This window comes from Pyrgilauda ruficollis, unplaced genomic scaffold (assembly GCF_017590135.1).
Source record: "Pyrgilauda ruficollis isolate IOZ18807 unplaced genomic scaffold, ASM1759013v1 scaffold4, whole genome shotgun sequence".
In the NCBI taxonomy this organism is placed as follows: Eukaryota; Metazoa; Chordata; class Aves; order Passeriformes; family Passeridae; genus Pyrgilauda; species Pyrgilauda ruficollis.
Window position 1 is genome coordinate 1,864,132 of NW_024525489.1, and position 22,341 is coordinate 1,886,472.

General features: G+C 35.7%; 1 protein-coding gene across 1 annotated transcript in view; it reads left to right on the forward strand.

The window, feature by feature from the left end:
* Window positions 1-22,341, forward strand: part of USH2A (usherin) — a 374,258-nt gene that overhangs the window by 112,249 nt on the left and 239,668 nt on the right. The window contains exon 21 of the mRNA XM_041477027.1: window positions 16,803-16,933. Within this exon, the coding sequence (XP_041332961.1) occupies window positions 16,803-16,933 (131 nt within the window). The remainder of the gene's footprint in view (window positions 1-16,802; window positions 16,934-22,341) is intronic.

A 22,341-nucleotide genomic window follows, 5' to 3' on the forward strand; every position in this document is an offset into this window, starting at 1 on the left:
CCCCCAAATTTTTTGTTTTTGGTATGTAAGCTAAAAAACTGCAACTTGTTCTTGCTTGAGATCATGAAGGTGAGAGTTGTGTCCAGGTGCATTTCTGAGAAGCAGTGGCCCAGTCTCCTTGCTGGTGGGAGGAGGCAGGCTTTTGCAAGCTGTAGCCTCTGCTAGTCTGTGCTGAAACAGCTGGAGGTTGGTGTTTTGAACTCTGCTCATGGAGAAGTTGATGATACAATAGAACTGATAATTAAGCACAGCAATGTTCTTCCCAGTCACCACATCTTGTGATTTCATTATCTGTAAATCCTGTAAAATTGTTATTTTTAACTAATTTTTTCCTAGTTTGTGTACTGACAAAGCACTTTATTCTTTCCTACCTGCTCTGTTTTGGTTTTAGAAACCATTCTTTGCTTGTAATTTCAAAATTCTTCTGTCAGCATTCTATATTTTTATCTTTTTCATATTACTAGTAGTTTTAATGGTGCAAGCAGGCAGTACTACAGTTGGTTTATCCCAGCATTGTTGTTCAGTCACATAAACTGTTCTCTTCAATCTGCTGGTGAAAGGCTAAATGAGATGGTGAGTGAAGATTGGGACTGATCAGCAGGCTTGAAAATTTTACCTTCAGTGTATCATGATCCTGTTTTAGGACTGCAGTGGAGTGACAGATATACATGTGTGCATCTTTTATCTCTAAATTAATAGCAGCATACTCCAATAGAGCATTTGATTTTAAAATAATGTACTAAAATAAATATAGGTACTAAAATAAATATAGTCACTGTCTGGTAGCATGGCTGAGAACTAAAAATGAAAATGACTCAATAGTGGGACAGCTATTTAAGGTTGGGTGAAATTATGGGGATTTTTTCTCCTCTGTGGAAAAAAAAAGTTCAATTCCGTGGTAGTGTGATAAACTTTGAAGTCATAAACGACATTTACTTATCTTTTTTGCTGCTACTAATGTTCTTTCTTTTTTTTTTCCCCCTGGGGAACCTGCCAGAAAGAGGTCTCTCTCCCCATCAGGAGAATTTTTTGTCCTACTCAACATTGTCACTCTATGCTGCTCCACCTTCTTTGGAAGTACTCTGCCAAAGCTAAAAGACAATATGAAAGCTTTAACTATTTTTTGTATAGCAATGACTTCACACTTGGTGTTTCAAAGAGCTGTAAATCTTATATTAGATTAATTTAAAAAACTTCAAAAAATTAAATAGCTGTAAATGAACAAAATGCTATTTCATTCTGCCCAGTTATGCTATAGGTATGTACCAATATGAAACAGCATGTTCTTCTAAACAACCCTAACCCCAAAGGTGCTCCCTTGGACTCCATTTTACTACATGGTGTTCTTCAGATTTCAGGAGGGAGTTGAGATAAAAGATGTTACCTGCTTCTGGTACAGTACTAGTTATATGATTGGTATTTAACACTGATGATGAAAAACATTGCCATGTTTCAAATTAAAAGTATTGAACCAAGTAATATCCTGGATCTATGGAATCTTAGGGCTATACTTGCTAGTCTGAATTTCTGTCTTGCAAAAAAAGTTCAACCAGCTTTCACAGGGTGCCAGATCATTCACCATTCTCTAATATGCATTGCAGATGGCAGGTGCCAGAGTCTTTGTCATTGTGCCCCAAGGATAAGGCACTCTGCCCGAAGATATTAGATCATCCCATTTTATCTGTGTGCATAAAGCTGGAATTTTTATTTTTGCAAGTTTTCCAGGTAGCTAGAGTGAGGTCTGTAGTTTTGGTTTTTTTTTTTTTTTTGACTCATGGGATATTAATAATTTGAAGTTATTTTAGATGGTTGTGCTGTGTTGCAGTTTATTTTTAAACTGATCATATACAGTCTGCAGGAAAAAGGGGAAGCATAAGCAAAGAAAAAAAAGGTCTTTGGTCCATCGGGTAAATTTTCAGAACAATATATGAGCATTTAGTCACGCAAGTCCCATTAATGTTAATGGTCCCAAGCTTTCTTTTATTCATCACGGTGCTGATTGCACTTGGTCAGCTCTTTATCAGTTTGAAATATTGACAGTAGGAGCAGGCATTCCCTTAGCCAGGCCTGACGGTTGCAGTGCTCTTTTAACTTAGTCATCCTGCAAATGCTCCTATAAATGGATTTATTTCAGCAGATCCAAAATCATCAATTGGATCACCTTACCCTGGTGTTAGCCCCTTTGCATTGGCTACAATTTGCAAGAGCATTGATTTTAAACATTGATCATTACTTATATAGTACTCTGTGGTTTTGCACTACCCTATATATTAAACTAACCTGTTACATGTGCTGCTGTTAAAGTCCTATCTTTATCTTGCGAAGAAGTGATTATTTGCTCTCTCTCTGATTATGATTTAGTTTATAAAACAAGGCTATTCCCTGAAAACTGTGTTGGCTGCACTAACTCAAGATTTCTGCATTTTCTGCTATGCAGCTCCACTTTTCCTTATTGGTCTATATAGGACAATGGGAAATGTTTTTTAACTAAAAGAGGGTAGATTTAGACTATTTTTAAGGAAGTTGTTTACAATGAGGCTGCTGAAACACTGGCACAGATTGCCCAGAGATGCTGTGGTTGCCCCATCCCTGGAAACATTGAGGGTCAGTTTGGATGTGGCTTTGAGCAACCTCATCTAGTTGAAGATGTCTCTGCTCATTGCAGTCAGGGTTTGACAAGGTGACCTTAAAAGGTCCCTTCCAACCCAAGCAATTATATGATTCAAAATTCTTCCAGTGCTTTCTGCAACTGATAATGTACTTATTATAGTTATTGCAAAAGAGATTTTTCTTTTGTTGGCCATATTCTTATAGAGTGCTTTGGGTGTTTTATTTATTAGAAAAACAGACTTTTCCTCTGCTGTCCCTTGAAATCTATGCAAAGCTGGTCAAGAAAGTGTAGCACGAAATATTTTCCAATACTGAACAAGATGGTGAAATACAAAAATATCTTGCTGTTTTATTCTTTAATTCAGAGAGTCATTGTTATTATACTGATGGTATTCTTTGGTGCTATACAGAATGATATTCTTGCAGAGTTTACAAAAGAACATACTATCTACCTCAGGGAGGAAAAAAAAAGAAAAAAAGAAGAAATAATCTGGTTTTGCCTGATACTTTATATCTAAGCCTGTCTGCTTTAAATTATTTGTTCTGATCATGCTTACATGCCTAAATTTTAATTAGTGTTATTCTAGGGTGGTTAGAGTTATAAAAACTGATACTTGGGATGGAATATGTCCTCAGGTATTCTCCTGAGTTAAAAAAAAATAAAATTCAATAATAAATAGTATCACATTTTAAGATAGAGTTTTTGTCTTTCATTCATTTTTGTTTTCAGGCTTGGTGATTAATAATGCTTTTTTTATTTTTATTTACTTTAAAAGTTACTTGATTTACTAAAAACAAAACTTCACCGGTAGATGGGTTACCACAAACAGAGTACATTCCCTTCTGTAGTAAATAATGGGAATTTTGGTGTAGTGGAGATTTAGCCCTTGTGGGATTTTATTTTATGCATTTTCAAGTTGTTCAGTGACTTGCTACAGAGACAGGGAGGGAGGAGGGGGAATCCACTTACACGAATTACAGTCTTTGTTCCCATCAGCCCTCATAATTGGATGAACAAAACGAAGGCTAGACTGAGAGGTGCAACCATCCCAGGTAATATCTTTTGATCCCGAAACAAATTATGAAGTGAATTGTAGAAGCAGGGTGAAACCTTATTGGGAAGATTCAAGGAGAGTGTGAGCAATAAGTCTTTTTGTGAAAGTCTGCCACTAAGAAGACTTATAGAAGGAAGACAGAGTTTTGTCTCGGGATGAAAGCAATCCTTTCCACAGAAGTTTTGGCCCTGCTCAGAGTGAGTCCCTTTACAAAAGATTTCTACATTTAATTATTATTTTTTGAAGGTTTTGTTCATTATTTTTAAAAGATGAAGTTTGTTATAAAAGCACAGCCTCTGCACTCCAGCTTTCAAAATTAGTTATTTCTCCTATTTAATTTCCTCCTTTAGTATTCTTTAATATTTCTTTTATTTGTTTTGTATTTTTTCTCTTCCAAATTGTTCCAGTTCAGTGACTGAAATATGCCAATTCAAGCTGCTTATTCCAAACTCATGTTAAATTGTCACGTTAGCTTCATTAATTTTAAAAAATATTAGTGTTTTTCTGTGTAAACTTTGTTATGCTACTGAACTGCATGCACTAAGGGGAAAAACGAGTTGAATGGGAATCCTGGGTGAAGCAAAGACTGCATAATTGGTTTTATGCCAGACCTTCTGCCTTTCACATAGGCAGGAAAGGGCCAGGGAAATGTCAGAGGTGGAAATCAGAGCAGCACAGTACTCCTGCAGAATTGCAAAGTGACCACCAACTGCAGCCAGCCTGAGAAATGGCCAGGCTCAAGGCTGCTTTAAGATGGAAATGCCCAGTTCTCCTGAAATCTTCCTACACCTAAGAGCCTCAGGATTATTACTGCATGTTTTGGGAGGAAATGCGTTATCAGCTCCCAAGCAGCCTCTTCCCAGAGCTCTCACTGTGGAACAGGGTTGAGCTGGCTGTAAGGCTGCAGCATTGCCAGTCCACTGCAGCCTTTGCCCAGCAGTTTGGGGTGTGGATTACCCGAGTTCCCGTTGGTGGAAGCCCTACTCTGACACAGCTGAGGCTCACGTGCTGTTTGGGAGCCTTTGCCTCCTCTGTGGCTATGCCATTCTGTGCTAGGCATTCCTTGCTGCTGCAGTTGCACAATTCAGCCTTTTAACTATTCTTTTTATTTAGTGCCTTAAAGAGCATCTATAAATCCGGGGTTTTGCATTGTTAAGGATGACGTATTTTTTCCCATATCCCTTACACTGCTCTAGGATCACAAGCAAAACTTTAAAATAATCAGTGAATTAATCAAGCTGGTGTCATCTGAATCCTCAGGCAACATAAGGGACAGGAAAAACATGGCTTTTTACAGCACATGAGAAAAGATTGCTCCTTTTCTTTTATGTGTATCTTCTTATGAAGCACTGCAAATGGCAAAATGATCACAGTGGAAACAAAATAATATAAACTCTCATACTTCCTAATAATGCTATATGTCCGATCACCCACTTTTTGATTTAATCTATTACAGTGTTGTAATCAATAATGATTTTTTCTGTTGCAGTAAGCCTTATATTTTGAGAAAAAGAGAGAGAAAGAAAAAATTATCACTGAGTTTTGCAGAAGAGGAGAAATTTCCTTATTGCCATAATTCTGAATTAGTCATGCATTCTGTAATCACTCAAGTTTTAAGTAACAATGTAAAAGTCAACTCAAAGGCAGTCTATAGCAAAGAGGTCTTTGATTCAAGAATCCCTTAAGGAATTAAAAATTCTGAAAAGATGACATCGGCTCAATCAATACCTGCCTGAAAATATCATAATACTTGGAGGTTAAATGACATCATGCTATGTGAAGAAATTAAAATAAAGGATTTTCAGTATTGGCCTTATCTCTTTTTATTTAGATTAATAAAATGAGTTGAATGTTAAATCTTTACATGTCTGTTTTGTATTAGGAACAAAAGTTGACAGTAGTCTGCCATATGGTGTGTACCAACAGGTGTAGTTCAGAATTTAGTAATAAACCTGATTTCCTTTGAGCATTGATTATAGCCGTGAGAAAATCATGAACTCCTTACCATACAGGGAAAAGCACTGAAACACCGAACCAATTGGCTTTATTTGCATCTGGACATGTGGTGAAAATCCCAGCTCTAATCTTCCTCTGTGGAGCATCTCCACCACCTGGGTAGGAGGAGGGTGTTACCTCTGTGTTCCATTACTGCCAGCATTATTGTGTACCACCCTGCTTTTCCAGGTTGGTGACTGCACACAGGATGGAGTGCCTGGTTTTATCTGTCCCCTGCAATATGTATTCATCACATTAGCTGGATCGCACAGCAGCTTTTCCATGTCCACTGCATACCACCAGAGTGCTTTCTTAAAAACCAGGGCAGAGGGAGGATTTGGGTTGTATTTATCATTCTGAAAGTATTTCATACTGTGTGAATATTCAGCTGTAGATAAATGTGATTTCATTGCTGTGTTAGTTCTGTTTCATGCTTCTGTATGTGTTTAATGCAGCGGTTTGGTTCTTGGGAATGCGCCAGACTACAAATTGATGACACAACCTCCACAGCTGGCTTATTGCACTGGGTCATGTTTTCTATGGCACACTCTGTACAGAAGCTTGGCAGAGCAGAGGATGTTGGTGAATATGATCTTAACATATGATAAATAACATAAAGTCCCCTATTCAGTTACTGAGGCTGTATATTGGGCCATGGCTTTCCAACAAATGAAAAGGAAATGGTAACAGCAGCCAATGCTGCAGAACTACTTAGAGGTGGTTCTTCCCTCCCTACCCAGTTCTATTTTCAAATCCAGTCCAGGGATTGGGTGTGGTATCAATGACAAAATCTTCCTTCTGTGCACTAAGAAAAATTAGGGAGAGTAAGCAGAGATCACACATATGCTAAAGTAGTTTCTAAGAGAACATTGCTAGATTTCTTAGCTTCTCAATGCAGCACTTGCCTCTATTATTCTAGACAGTGCATAGTAGTTAACTTTTGCAGTAACAGCCCCAGTATGTTGGCTTTATCCTGTTGGCTTTCTTGCCTTGACATGATCATTTAAAGACTGCAGGGCCAAGGTTATCTTTCAGGATTACTACTAATGGAGGAGGTCAAGGAAGGATGGAGAAGGTCTAAGAAAGGCAGACGGAGCTGGGCAGACAGAACAGTGAAAAAGATGTGGGGAGATGAATGGGGAAGAAGGAGAAACAAACAGTGCACAAGGGAAGGACAGAGAATATAGCAGAAGGGCAGAAGTGGCCAGAAAAGAGGGTAGATAAGGTCAGAGAAGAGAGGAGATGGGTGGAAGAGAGGGGACAAATATTTGGACCAAGGTGAGGGTGGAAATGGACTGAAGGTGAGCAGAACTGTGTTAGCACAAATTGCATATCATACTAGGCAAGGAACTAGACATAAACCATTCAAGGCAAAGATAAAAATAATAACCTAAAACCAGTTCAAAGTACAACTACAAATACTACAAAATCTACTATGAAGTGACACTTCAAAAAGTGGTACTGACTTAAATGGTCCACAAGAAATATTCCATGAAAGGAAAGGTAAATTGCGTACCTTTAGCTTTTTCTTTTCTCACTTCCTTCAGCTGCAGCTTCCCTTGCATATCCTGCATATTACCCTTCTTCAGCAGAATTTCCTGCTTTTGAGGCTTGAATTTGGTAACAACTTTCCAACTTGCATCTGTTATTTTTGTGTAGATTATATTTTAGCAGTCTTCTGCTTTAGAATTTATTTTGCATTAATCTCATGGATTTAAACAATTCAAAGCAACTGTAAAATAAACTCCGCCTCAGTTAGGTTTCTCACTGAAGTCAGTAGGTCTTTTTCCTGATTAAGTAGATACAGACTCTGGTCTATTCTGAAATTCACATTAAGGACATAATTGACTCCTAATAGAAACTAGTAATCTAGGCAAGACCCTAACACTAGAATGAAAAGGAGTTTACACTGAAAAGGAGTAGATGGACTTTGTTCTCATGTTCCAGGACTACATTTTGAATAAACTGATTTCACTTAGTATCTGAATCCTAAAGTGAAAAATGCCATCATCTACGTGTCCAGCACAGGAGAGGTTGGGCTGAACTTTTCTATTTCTGTTCTGTCCTGATCTGTAAGGGCTGTGCTTTCACTGAAACTGAGGTATTGCAGACAGTGGTTTGGTAGCTCTGGATCATATTTTAAGTAAAATATTCTGCATAATTGCTATAAAGTGTTTGGATATGTTTTCAGTGAACATTTCATGCCAAACCCCATAAAACACTTAATTCACAGGATGTGCAGTTCCTGGGTACAGAGGTGCAGGAATAACAGAACAAAATGTAATGCAGTATTATTTACACTTCCAAAGCAGGACCTGCTGCATGCTCAAGATGTAGTTCCATGAGATGATAAATAGCTTAGAAGGCAATGAGAGATCCCACATAGTTACCTGTATATCCATACATAAAGCTTGCACCTGATCATTCTATTGAAATCCTTTTCTGAGCTTAGTTCCTACAAATAAAAACCACTTTTAGGCTTCCTCTGGAAAAGGGTATTATGTGAAGAATACTCAAGTGAAATACTTCTGCAAATATGACAAGATGAAAATGTTATATATTCCTTTCAGTTAATTCTTAATTTGGCAGTTTGCTGCTGTACCTTAAATTGCTGCTTTAACTTGAATATGTTCTTAGCTTTTTTATTCTCAGTTATACCATGAGTAGCATTTGTTGCTGAGTTTGTAACTTTAATCTTTACTTTTTGCTGAATGTTTTCTCCCTGGTGTTATATTTTTGTCTGTAAATTTTTCTGGGTTTTTTTTCTCTCCTTGTTACATTTCCATTTTGTCCTCTAGTATTCCTCCAGACACTCATCAGCTTATTTCAGTTATTGCTCTGTTCCTTATGTACACTGTCTAATCAATAATCCTCCTCACTTGCTGCAGGATTTTCATGTTACTGTGCTTTCAGCTTCTGAGATGGTGTGTGATGGGATTCTGCCTTGGCTAGTGCACGGTTGTCTGCATTTGCTTTGTTTCAGATCATTACACTGACTTTAATTTTGATGTATTTACATTTTACTCAGTTGTAGTCTAACTCTTTTCCCTTGATCAGTTAAATTACTATCTGTGCAGTGTTACATTTGTACTACTGCTGGAAATACTAACTAAAGGCTTATCATTGAAGTGCTATTTACAACTACTGACCTCCAGCTCATTTCTGATTTCACTGTGATGTTGACCTTTTACAGATTGCACTGTTGTAAATCATGGAAGTGATTCTTCTTGTCATCATATTTCTAGTAATTATGATTTGCATTGCATTAATACCTAGAAGCCTCTCCCACCTTACCCTTGTTGCATAAGATGACCTTTTTTATGCACTAATTCACATACGGGTAACAGAATTCAGTTCTTTCTCTAAAGAATTTATGTTAAAATGAAGATGAATGCTTTCCTCTCTTTCCATTCTTTAAATATCAACCTTTGAATTAATGAAATTGCTCATAAAGGATTCTTATTCCTAGAAACTATTTTCTTCCTTTTCTAACAAAATCAGAGTCTTTTGAACTTTCCTAGGCTTCAAAAATGAATAAATAAAGATAAATAATTTAAAATATTTGAGTAAAATTTTCTCAGATTTTGCTTGGTGGGCATCAACATCAAAGAAAGCATTAAGTAATTTGGACTGATGTTTCCTCTTTGTTCATATTTCACTTCAATATTGAGCAACATAGAAACAAACTTGCAGCTGATCCTCACACCAAGCAGAATTTGATTCTGTGGGTTTCAAAGTAAGAGTTTTATTTCTACTCTGGTAGCTATGCTTTGAGAAAGTGATGCTGGTTAGATGACATGGTCATGGTATGCTTTCCCAATATACATAGTGGAAAACAGTTATGAATTCTGTTTATAGACTGGCTTAATAAATGAATTCGAGGCAGGTCACTAATTTCATTAATGATAGTATTACTTAAAAGACTGTGTAAAGAGCTGGCTGTTGACTCTAATGACAGAGGATGCTCACAGATAATGGCATCACCTGCATCTTCATATCTGGTTTCACCCTGATCTCTCATATGTTTTTCTGAGGCCTTCATTTTTTTGTTTAGCCACATCTAGGTAGGAAGACTAACCAGTTGCTTTTGGGTCTTGGCCAAATTCTTAGATGACATGTGTCAGTATTTTGAAGGTTGTCTGAATTATGTTTCTATTTTCACTGAGAAAGTTGTAAAGTACCTGTGAAAAGCCACGTTTTTGCTTTGAACTTTCTTTTTACTTCCCTTAAATGGTCTTGTTTACATGTTGAGTGTGTTTTGGACAGCTTCTCTGCTCTCTAACTGCCTTTCCTAAGCAATCTCAAATATTTGTATTACATCCTCTTCCTTGTTCACTAATTGTAGTAGTGTAGTAAACCAGTCTTTTTCACTTCATATGAAAGTAGTAAACCAGTAGTAAACCAGTCTTTTTCACTTCATATGAAAGTATTCTCATACCATGATCAGTCTTGTCCTGAGCAGGTTGGTTTTGTCTCAAAGAATTACTTTGTATAAATATAAATCCTTTAATGTATAAAGTATGGTTTATTTATTTTTTCATGGTATAAAGAAGTGATCAGATAGGTCTGGAAAAGCCAGATTAATTCTGAACTGCACCTACTAATGTACAGCATAATATTATTACAGACTGAGAATTTGTTCTTTAGGGAAGTCTTGTGATGTTCTGCCTAGTGTGCAGTATTCGGAGGAAGCTGAACTAATCCCCTCTTTTGGAAATATTGGTGTTTCTCAAATGTCAGTAAATGCCTAGTCTCTAGGTAACTTTTCTGAATACATGTGAGCATTTTGATGATTTTATCTGTGTGTTAAGCTATGGAGGACAAGACAGTAATGAATTTTTCAAGCATTGTAGAACCTTACACAAGCTATATTGGCCACTGTTCTTCAGGAAGGAGGAATATGGAAGGAAGGTGTTTAAGTGATGGCTCTCAGGTGACATACCCCAGTCATTGGCTGAGTACAGACCCAAGGTCTCCTAATTCTGAATCTCTTGATTTAACCACTAGGTATTGCACTATTCCTGGCAAAGCATCACTCTGTTAGTGAGGGGATAAAGTGCTACTAATACATCAAATCTTATCAAATGACTTTAAACTTATCTTGGCTTTCTTTTCACCAAGGTTTGCTGTAAATCTTTTCTACTGGGGAGTAGCAGGACTTGTGTCCTTGCTAAAAGGAGAAGATTGATTTACTGTATTCATATGGAACCAGCAGATTCCTATGAGTATGCAGTAATGAACTGGAGTATCCATAAGTTTTTTCCCCATGCAACAATTTGGGAGACCTTAAAGTCTGGAAGATGTTACAGAAATGCATTTGATGGAAACTTATAAATGTGTGTCTACTGCATAGAATAACAGCATAACATATATTTTAGTATGAGCAGTATTCTTATTCTTCAAATAATCTAATTGATTGTTCATTGGGCTCAGTCAGCCAAAAGTGGAGGGAAACTTTGTACAGACATCATTAGTTTTTCTCCATTTAAAGATTAATCATGAAGAGCTCTGGCTCTTTAATTCTGTAATTTGTATATTTAATGGGCTGCTGCAGAATCTATGACAGTAATTAGCATAGCCTGAAAACTCATTAATACGCAACAACATGATTAATGCAGCATTAATGCAAACATGACTGAAGTTATTTGGGTTATGTAGTAAGAAGATTAAAGCTAAAATGTCCTGTTTGTTTTACCAGTAGTGGGTATAATGGGGTAGCAAGCAAAATAAGAAAAAACAGGTATCAAATTAGTCATTTTAGTGTAAAAGAAACACTCAGATCTCATCAAGAGGATTTGGGGTTTTGCTTGACAGTTGGTTTCCACAAAAAGTGTTGCATGTTTTCTCCTTTCATTCACTCACCATACTCTGTGTTTATGCTCGCTCAACATTTTCGTTTGATTTAGCTTTTTGGCAGTTTGATGTATTAAAAATACCTAAAAAAAATTCATCATGTTGAGTCATTCTGAATAAAGTTAGACTTTTTCAAATACGGGGCTTTTGTACAGTCTGATTTAGGAACCATGGATTTTTAGATTCTCTTGGTTTTACTGTGATCACAAAAGACAAGGGAGTCCAGTTACAGTTTAGGAAAAAGTTTGGGAACTTTATGTATGTGAGTTTATACAAATATATATGTGTGTGTACATATGATATGTACATATGTATGTGGCTTTTAAATATATATTTTATATTTCTAATAAAAAACTAAAGCAGCTTAAAAATGAAGAGGATTTACTTCATCAATGGAATTACTTACTTAGTGTAATGTTAGTAATGATGCACTTTGAAAATGTTTTTGGACGCATTAAGGTAACAGTAAAAAATGAAGCCTTTTCCTGTATGAAAAACAACAACAGATCTTGGACAGCTTTGGGAAGAAGTCCTTCTGTCTTCTTCTCTCAGTAAAATCCAGGAAGCTATAGGCCCACACAAAGTGTGGAGAAGTCCTTGTATTCAGCAGAGGATCTTCATAAGTATGTCCAGGGAAGTCTCCTCTGAGTTTCTACTTTTCTTCCAATTCCACTATCCATTAAGTGAAACTGCTTTGAAAACTGATCAGTTTTTGTTAAGTCTTCCTTCTAATTTTTTTCCCTACTGGCATGTTTTCTTATATAAAAAAATGAATTAAATCTCTTTTAGCTATTGTGGTGACATGCGATATTGCTCTCATAGACAGAATAGCAACAAAATGCTATTGAGGTGCATAGCAACTGAGATTTTTTACTCTCCATCTCTCCCCTTCCCAGTTAAAAACAAATTTTGGTTTATAATTTCTGTGAGAAAATATATTTTGATTAGGCAAGAGCATTTGTACACAGCCTTAATGTTAAATAAACACTTAAGGTTTGTCATCCTGAAGGGACTGCTGAGAGCCTACTGCTGTAGTCAAAATTTTATATACAATTTCTATTCATTTTAGCTGTCACTATGCACAAATAAGGTTCTCAGTGAGCATAAAGTGATCACTTTCTTTGCCAAAAATTTTCAGTTCATTAGAATGTGCAGTTATATAATTATTGAAACATTTCCTATAACAATATAAGTAGAATGGAAATGCAAATTATGTTTCTACAATTGTGCAATTTTGGGAAAAATTCACTGGAAAGGGATGTGCTTCACAGATTATGCAAAACTCGTTTCTGAAATTGCTTTGTGATTTTCAAGGTATTTGGCAGATTTCTTCTTTTTTATTTTTCCAGTTGTAATGTATGCTCATTTCCATTTATTTTCTTCCTAAGTTTGCATGGAAATTATCGATAGTATGCTAAGGTATTATTCCTGTTATTATCTATCTTGCGCATATGGGTTGGGATTTGATGTATTTATGAAAATAAAGCTAAAACTAGTCTTGCTGATCTTTGACAAGGTTTGAAATACATTTATTTGATTATTCTTCATACTTTTGAGTAGAGTTGTTTATGTGGTTATATGTAAGTTTTGGTGAAGGGTCTTGAGACTTTCAGATAATTTCTTTGTATTTAATCACTATAATAACTTCTACTTTTTAGCTATTTTCAACTCTGAACATCTAGTTTTAGAGAAAGGTGCTTTACAGGTGTTTTTTGTTGAATGGTTGGGACAAAATTAATTTTTAAGTAGGTTACTTTGCTGAAATCTCTCAGGTCTTATTGCAAAAGATGATTTCAATTGTCTTGCCTCCCTGCCTACGTTCTCCTCTCTACTCTGCCCCAAAAAGTCAAAAGACAATTTTTGAGGACTCTTAAATGTTTTTTGTATTTTGAAATGTTTTTGACTTTTTTTTTTTAGAAAAACTAAACTCAGTTCAGTTCATTTGGAAAGATATGTTACAGCAAGTTGTTACCTTTATATTATGGGTGAATGGTTTCTTGGTCAAATAAAACCTATTTTAAACTTTTTATTTTGTGAGAAAAAACGGTTTTTGCATATGTCAAAAAATAATTTTATTGCTTTAATAATTATAAATTATTAGTATATGTTATGCTAATCTAAGAGCTGCTCTAATTTATTATTTTCCTGCTGACTGCCAACTGCTTCTTCTAAACTCAAAATATTCCCATGTGCTCTGTAAACTTGCCAGAAATGCAGTCAGCATCTCAAGAGCACATTCCTGCCTCTCAAATACTTTTGTGCTGGTCTTGTAAATCATGCTGAAATGTGCTAGAAGAATCTGAATCCAGGTAGTCTGAATCTGCTGAAATCTGAAATGCTGCTGAAGTTCTGAACCTTGCTAAACTTATATGAGGGAAGCAAAGAGGGGGAAGAAAAATCCACCATATGCATTTTCTTTATTGGACAAAAAACTGTGTTCTGGCACATCAAAAATTAGGGTAATATTACGTAATTTTACTTTTAATGTCAGCCTGTTCCTGAAAGGGACTCACAGGGTAACGTGCTGATGTTGCATCTCAGTTGAATGCCTTTGAAAATGCCTGCATTGGTCATGTTTCACAGTCTCATTCCCATTCTAACCTGGGTGTGTCATCTTTGAAACTAGGACAGAAATCCAGTCCCAATCTGCTGCTGCATAAATGAAAGTATGCAGATCCTGACAGAAGGTTAGTTTGCCCTAATAAAATGTGGGATATTTGAAAACACTAATGCTAATAATTACTAATTTTTTTTACTTGTCCTTTTTATTACTCTGTAGTCTTCTTTTCATCTTTTATGTTCACTATATACAATGCTTGTATTATCTTTTGTACAATGCCATTATAATTAAAGAAATTCAATTACAGAAATTAAATATATTTATTTATAATTAAAGGAATTCTGACAGCTTCTCCAATTGCAACTATAATTTGAAATGGAATTAAAGAATTTATTTGAATTACATACATTAATGTTTAATTTGTAGTAGAATTTCCTGTTGGTTTTTATCCCAGAAATTATAACAAGTTCTTGTGGAACAAGAATTTGTGTCACACAAGCAGGCATGTTAGGTGAATTCTTGAGTTGCAATTCAAGATTCAGTTGGTTAATACCTTCCTACTATGCCCCACAGATGGTCATGTTTTCCTTCCAAGATTTAGTAGCATGACTAGTGTGGCTGAGATGCAGTTCCTGTATATGACAAATTACAAAAGTAATTGTAATGTCACCACTTTATTTATGTTTCTATTTATATGTTATATTTAACATTGAAATTAAGATTTTAGACATGCATACTGAAATAATAGACCCAAGTCTTTGAGAAACTTGAAAAATGTCTTACCCTCCCCCTAGGTATGAAAAAAAATGGAAAATATTTTGGTAATACAATGTGGTTTTCAAGTTCTCTGGGACTTCTTAGATGTTGGAAGGAAAGCTTTCTCTGTCCAAATGAAGTAAATCCATTTCCAGTGTTCGGTGCCACCAAGAGAGAAAAATGGCATGCATGTAATTGCTACAAGTCTGAATGGGCTTCTGGGTATGCTTTGTCTTGACCACGAGGTCCAGCATTAATTACTATGTTCTTGTGAAAAATACTAATTTCACAAGTTTTTTATCACGCAGTGAAAATATTGTCTGTGGGGCAGAAGTTTTCTTAATATTTTGTTTCTCTCTTGTAGTCACTTCTAGAAACATGAGAAATTATTAATATTGAACTTCCTTGTGTCATGAGAAATTCCAAGGACTTAAAGGGATAAAATAATTTTCTCAGTTCTTTAATAGGTGGCAAATTAATTTAGAAGAAAATAACGGCTCCTGTCTCATCAGTAATTTCTATAAACCTGTAGCCTCTCAACAAGCAGGATTCATGTTATATAAGAATGTATGGTGTTTTTGCAGAAATGAAATTATTTTGTTTTTGTTTGTCCTTCTGCATCAGGTGTGAGGAGGGATCCTCTGCTCTTCAGAAATGTCTTTTGGCAGCTTCATAAAAATACTGGCAGCTTGTTAAATTAATTGTGCTCCCAATTGCTGGGATCAAAGGCCATCAGTCTCAGCCTCTCCAGCAGATACTGCAGCTGGAAGTACCTGGAACCTCACAGTATTCCAAGTGCTCATTTCTGAGCCAGGCAAAGCTGTGCTTTTCCTTAACTAGGGACACTGTTGGCTGAGTTTTTTTATGTGAAGAGGGCTACTTGTGTGCAACTGCTGTTTGCAGGTGTTTTAATAGCCAGACTGATTTTCACTGCTTTGTGAATGTTTTGTGTCTGTGACTGCATCATGTGATTTACATGAAGACATTGTATTCAGTTAGGTAGAGAGGCCAAAAGATATTCCTTTCAGGTACAGGTAATTAATGAGCATAATCTAATATGAATGTGTGTCAGAATTATGAGTTTTATTTTTTTTTTAATATAGGTATTGTCTACAATAAAAACTTTAGTAATTTATTGTTTTCTGCATGGCATAAAATAGGGAAAATACTGGATAGTTTGATAGAGTTGGGTAAAACCCAGTAACTTATCTTGTTCTGTAAAAGCACCTTGTACAGAAATGTCATAAGTGTATAGAATAGGTGGGTGTTGCTATTATTGCCTTTTCATTTCCCTTTGCAAAAAAAATGGTGCTGGAAATGCATGGCTCTACCATACACTCAGGGATTTTATTCAGAAACTAAATGGAGGACTATTGATAATGATCTGGAAAGTTCTTAATGAAGCTTAGTTCATCCATTACTCCTTTGGATATTTCCAGTTTTTGTTGGAAAATTACTTCTTTTCCATGTCTTCTTTGTGCACTTAGATATGATGTTTATAAAAGAATATAAATAATAATTTACAGATAAACACATACACATATCTTTTGGAACCAAAATCATACTATTCTTCATACAAATCCTTGCATGCAGAAATCTCATTTCTGCTTTACCTATAGAAATGTTAAGTGACAAATGAAAATCCACATGCAAAACATCAACTATTAGAATAGTATGCTAATATCTGAATTATATTTTCCTAAGAAAGAAGTTACTAAACAACATTAGTCACAACTGCATGTCTTTTTTTAGAGATTAATAAGGGCTCACAGAAATTTCAAGGGCTGCCTCAGTCTGCATTACTAAAATATCTCCTGCAATGTCTAGCAAGAGTTTTAGGTGAACAGAACATCCATGATTTTGCTTTGCAATGTTAATGCTGCTTTTGAAATTATATTTTATTTGAAAATTTTGTTACAACTTACAAAAACCACTTTTGGCATTAACCATCTACTTGCTTTTTTTCTAACCAGGTATTAAAGTGAAATTTAGAACCCAGGAGCCTGATGGTTTGATTTTTTTCTCTGCATCACCTGGCAATCAGGAGGAGTACATTGCACTGCAGCTGAGGAGTGGGCGTCCTTACTTTCTTTTTGATCCACAGGTACAACAAAAGACAGGATCCTATAAAAATGGCTTATATAATTGACCTTTGTACTTTTTACATGCTTATCCTTGGGGTTTTTTTGTTTTATTTTGTTTTTGGGTTGTTTTTTTTTTGTTTTTTTTTGTTTTTTTTTGTTTTTTTTTTTTAATTTAATTGATACAAGCTAACTTGCTTCTCGGAACCCATAGGTAACTAGAGATTTTGAGGAGAGAAGAACTGAAATGCTAAAGCTTTGTGCTTTTTTTGTTGTGTATGCCACAATATAAGACTTTTTTTGGCATTTTTATGAGTGGGGTTTTTTGTCAGTACCACTAAACACCACTACAGCTTAAACTACCAAGATTTCAAAGCTGTGCAGAACTAAGTTTGGAATTAGTTAGTAAGTTTATATAATGTTAGTCAATTATTTTTAAGCCTCCCGTCTTGAGACTGTTCGCCTATAGAGATCAGCATGTCACCATTATGCAAACGTATAAATAATGAGGGAAGTAGCAATAAAATAAAAAACAAGGCCACAATTCCTTGCATTTCTGTTTGGGTATTTTGTGTTTTCTGAGCAGCCCAAAACTGGATCTCGTTATGGAATTAAAAAAAAATATGGCCTCACTTATATTTCATAAATATGTAAGAAACTGTAAATAATTATCAGATCTTCTCACCCACTGTTAACCTTTGCCTCCTGAGCTCTGCCACAGTCACTCTGTGACCATGTGGAGGTGTTGTGCAGTAGTGAAAATCCCCTTAAGATTTGGAGCACTTATAGAAGAAACAAGCTGCTGCCCAGAGGCAGGCTTGTATGTGATCCCCATGCTAGAAAATACTAAATCTGCTTCCAAGGCCAAAATACACATTTCTATTAATTCTACAGCATTTACACACAGGCTTTATCTTATTGTGTACTTCAGATTTTGGGGCCCAGCTTAATGTTGTTAATATTGTTCTCATAAACATTTTAATAGGGACTACTTCTGTTTTTGCTGTCTTACACCTTTACCTTCTTTTAACTGAAAGGAAAGTTTTATTTCCTTTGCAAGATCTTCTGAAGTTTATTTAGATTTTTTTGTTGTTGTTTGATGGTTAATTGGAGTGGATGTCTTTCAACTGACATTTTAATGCTTCAAATAGTATTCCTAGCAAATGCCTTGCAGATTTGCTTCTTCTAAAGTAGCTTTATGTCAGCTTGTTTAGCTCATTCCCTAGAAGATGTTTTATTTGTTTGGGTCCACAGTATCGGGGGAATGGGAAGGGGGAGAGATGGAAGAGTGGCTGCTCTTTAAGAGTAGCGCTCCCTCTGCTCTTAAAGGAAGAGGGGCTTTAATTTTTTCACCCCCTTTTTCATCTGCCTCTTAACCATAAAAAAAACCCACAGGTCTCATATTCAGTCCTTAGAGCTTCTCATGTAATCTTTTCATATAATTCTTCATTTTCATGTAATATTTTCATCAATTACTGTATTGAATTTTAAGAGATTACTTGTTTATGAATATATCTTTGTTTATCTTTTTTTTCATTTGAATCAGGCAACTGTTCCATGCTGATTTTTAGGCTTATCACTTCAATAGTTTCCTCTAATAAAATAGCCTATGATGCTGCTTCAATGCTTCAGTTGCTGTTTAGAGAAAAAAAAAAAAGCTGTCATTCAGGGCATCCAGGACCAGTGTAGGTCTTAATAATTGATTTAATATCTTGAAAGCTAATGCTTTCTAATTTCTCATTAATAATGTGGAAGAGACTCCTGTACATTCTCAGATTCAAAAGTAGGGTACAGTGGCCTACATCAAAGTGTTTTGTGTAGAAACCTTTTCTTTTACCTCTGAAAATTCATTTATCAAAAATTTTCAGTCTTCTGTATCCATAATATGCTGTGCTACCTTACTGTCATTACTTTTGTTTCTTTGTTTTTGTCATAGTTGGTTTCTTTTTTCTTTTGCCATGATTTGCTATTCCTTTCCTACAGTGTCAAATATTCTGTACTGTAGCAGCATTTCTTCATCTTTCATTTGTGCATCCCAGTCTGCATTATTGTGCAAATGCTTTAATTACTTCTTATTGACATTGTGTGGTGTCTTAGCCAGGTTATATGTATTGTTGTCTCTAATTATAGTCCTGACATATACAGTAAACATTTATGGCCCTTCCTTTATGCTCTTCTCTGAGAAATTGCCAACATTCTTTTCGATGACAATTGTGTCTCTGCAGCTTTTTATCTGCAGCAGTGTGGTGTAATATTCTGTGCTCCCTTCCAGCTGTGACCTGTCGCAGGTTAATTATTTGCACACTCAGTCCCTTTCAGGATGCTGGGCTGTATCTTTGCTTGCGATCAGCCACGCGTTCTCTCTTTGTTGTGTTTGCTCTGGGAATGGTCCTGCCAAGTCCTCCTGGTGGGGAGCCTTCAGCAGCCTCGCTTCTTCCTTCGCTAAGTGTTAATTTCAAATCCTTTTCTTCGTGTCCATTCATACTTCTCTGAGCTCCATGTACACCATCATTCATCTGGCTGTTTTCTGACCATTCTTTTTTGTCTTCCTTTTGTGCTGTGCAACTGCTCTTTTTTCCTACTAATTGTTTTACTGCCATTCTTTGAGGGTTTCTACTCACGGTCCAGGAAGCATGAGGTTTTTTTGCAAATAGATGTCTTCCTTAGTCATTTTTGAACAATCAAATTTTTCCATAGAGCTTCCTCCAAGCTCAGAGTGTCTGTAAAGCTTCAGCTGTCTCTGGATTTTTTTTTCTTATCGTGATGTCTATACATCTACGCCTAAATTACACTATCAACTCCACCTAAATTTATGGTTATCTTTCAGTAGCTACAGGAAATTTTTTTTTACCCAGGGAAGTACTGAATATCTTACACCAAGTGAAATCAGTTACAGTGGAAATAGAAGGCCAACATGAAGCACATTTTTTCCAAAGTGATTAGGACAGCCTGAGGATAGATGGAGATTCTTCTCACAGGATGGAGGGAATTGTATCCAGCTCTTCTATTTTAGAAGACGAGTCATTTACTAAATTCTACAGCAAAAAGGAGGAACACCAGATACTTCCTTGTGCGTGTTGCCTTGTTTGTTGTTCTTGTCATGGAGAGGCCAAAGTATTGGGCACAGTCTGAGGGTGAGATTGTTATTCTACAAAATAAAAGGAAGGAAGATGGACAATACCTGGCTATGTGTCCCAACTAGACCTTCCTCCTTGGCACTGGCAAAGCTTCTGTACTTGTTCACATTCTTAGTAGTAGGAGTTTAAGCACTGAAAGAACTTGACTGGGAAAAGTGTTGTTGCATTCAAGCTTCGGCACCTGAGACAGTATCTCTGAAGATTCATATTTGTGATGTTTCTCTGTATTTTCAATATAAACATCAGTATGACAGAATCATTTATATTTACTCAGTTAATACTGACAGCAACCAAATATTAAGACTTATTGTACGGCATAGAAAAATAATCCAGATTTCAAAATACGTGATTTCCAAAATCCATGACAAGCCATCTTTCATCAGGCTGTTTGAATGTGATCCCAGAGTGACTCTGGTAGTTCTGGAAAAAGTGTAAAAAGGCCTCTTCAGTGCGGCACATACTAAAAACCCTGATCACTTTTTTTTTTATTTCTGCCTTCCCTCCCCCCCAAAAAATTTAAGCACAGGTTAGCATGTATGCTTGTGTGGTCCCAGATTGAATTGGTTACGAATAAATGTGGTTTCTGATGTATAAAACTATTAATGCTCTAGACTGTTGCCAAACATAATATGAAGAACCACTTATTCAGGCACCTGATCTTTAGAATGCAGCATCGTTTGTAACAATTTTAACGCTAACTAAGTACACTTTGATGAGACAGCATTTAATAAAATGCTCATTAATTTCATCATTAGCAAGGGTATGCTAAGAAGTAAGCCAGTTTCTTATGTCACGCCCAATTAGCATCCCATGCTAGTAATCCCATTAGTATTGTTGAATTCACTAATGGAAAAACTAATGGGCATGCTACCAGGGCACATTAATTGGGCATGACACCAGTTCTGGTTTTAATTATTAAACTGCGATAATGAAATGTGTGTGTTTGTAAAATATTAAAATGTTGAAACAGGAGAAAAGACAATAAAAAATAGTATATGAAAAAGTGCCATTAGTATGTAAGGATATATAGCTTTGTATTCTTATTATGGGGCAGAGGGACTGCTCTCCAGACCTCCTCAGTACCAGGATGTTGGCTGAATGGAGCTGGAAACATGCTGGAAATAGTCACAGGAAATAATTTTTTCTTTAACTGTGTACAGACGTGCACATCACGTATGTATTTTGATGCATAGGATACACAGTGACAGTCCCCAATGCCAAATGTAAAATGTATTCTGGGTTCATAAGTCTCTGTGCCAGAATGGAATTTCTAATGCATGAACATCACTAGAGGCAGAATACTAAATTTTAATAAGAGGGTTTTAGTATTAATAAAAATAGGTGGTTGTTTCTATCAACAGCTTTCCTCCATGTGCATAATTCTAAGATCCTTGGACCAAAAATAATACTAGAAGATCTGGAAAAAAAATTGTTCAACTGTTTGGCTTGCTGCTGGAAAGTTACAAGCTGGACCCCCAAATTAGAAGGAACCAAATTTTTCATTTATGTACTTTTGGAAATTGTTTTTTGAAGATGTGAAGTAACTGCAGTGGTTGAGATTATAGCACAGTACCTATATAAAGAAACATTTTTCTATCAGTAGTTGCCTGCTTTTCTGGACAATTCTCTTTTGTGAATTCAGCAGAATAACGTTGAGTTCCCAGATAGTTTAAGAATGATATAAAGTCCTGAGGCAATCTTATAGGAATTATTAATAAGTTAGATGATGATTTGGATATAAATATCAATAAATTTCTTGAAATATATTAATTTTATTTTTATTACATCATTATAATAATTTATGTGATATTTTGTTTGCTTCTTTGCGTTCTTGAGATTTAGTTTGATAACTGCATCTATTACACTCCTCTTACTCAGCACTTCAGAGAAGATTTCTCTGTATATGTAATAGAAGTCCTTAAATTCACCCCTTCATGTAGTATTTTTATTTTTTTATTTTTTATTTGTTTAAAATCAGGTAAAAGTTCTCCTTAAATTTAAATACATTTTTACAAGCATCCCTGGTACCATAAAAGCAACCACAATAACTACCTTTTGCGGTTTTTCTTGTTTAGTTTGGTTTATTTATTTGGTTGGGTTTTTTTTGTTTGACGTTTTGTTTTGAGAGTGTTTTTGCTTTGTTTTATTTTCCTGAATCTCTTGGTATGACCTTTTACCCCCATAAATGTATGATACTTTCTCATCTAGAAATTTTAGTCCTTCTGATACCAGGTTAACATGGAGAGAAAATGCATCTACCGTGCTACACATGCAACCTTTTTTGGATCCCTTCA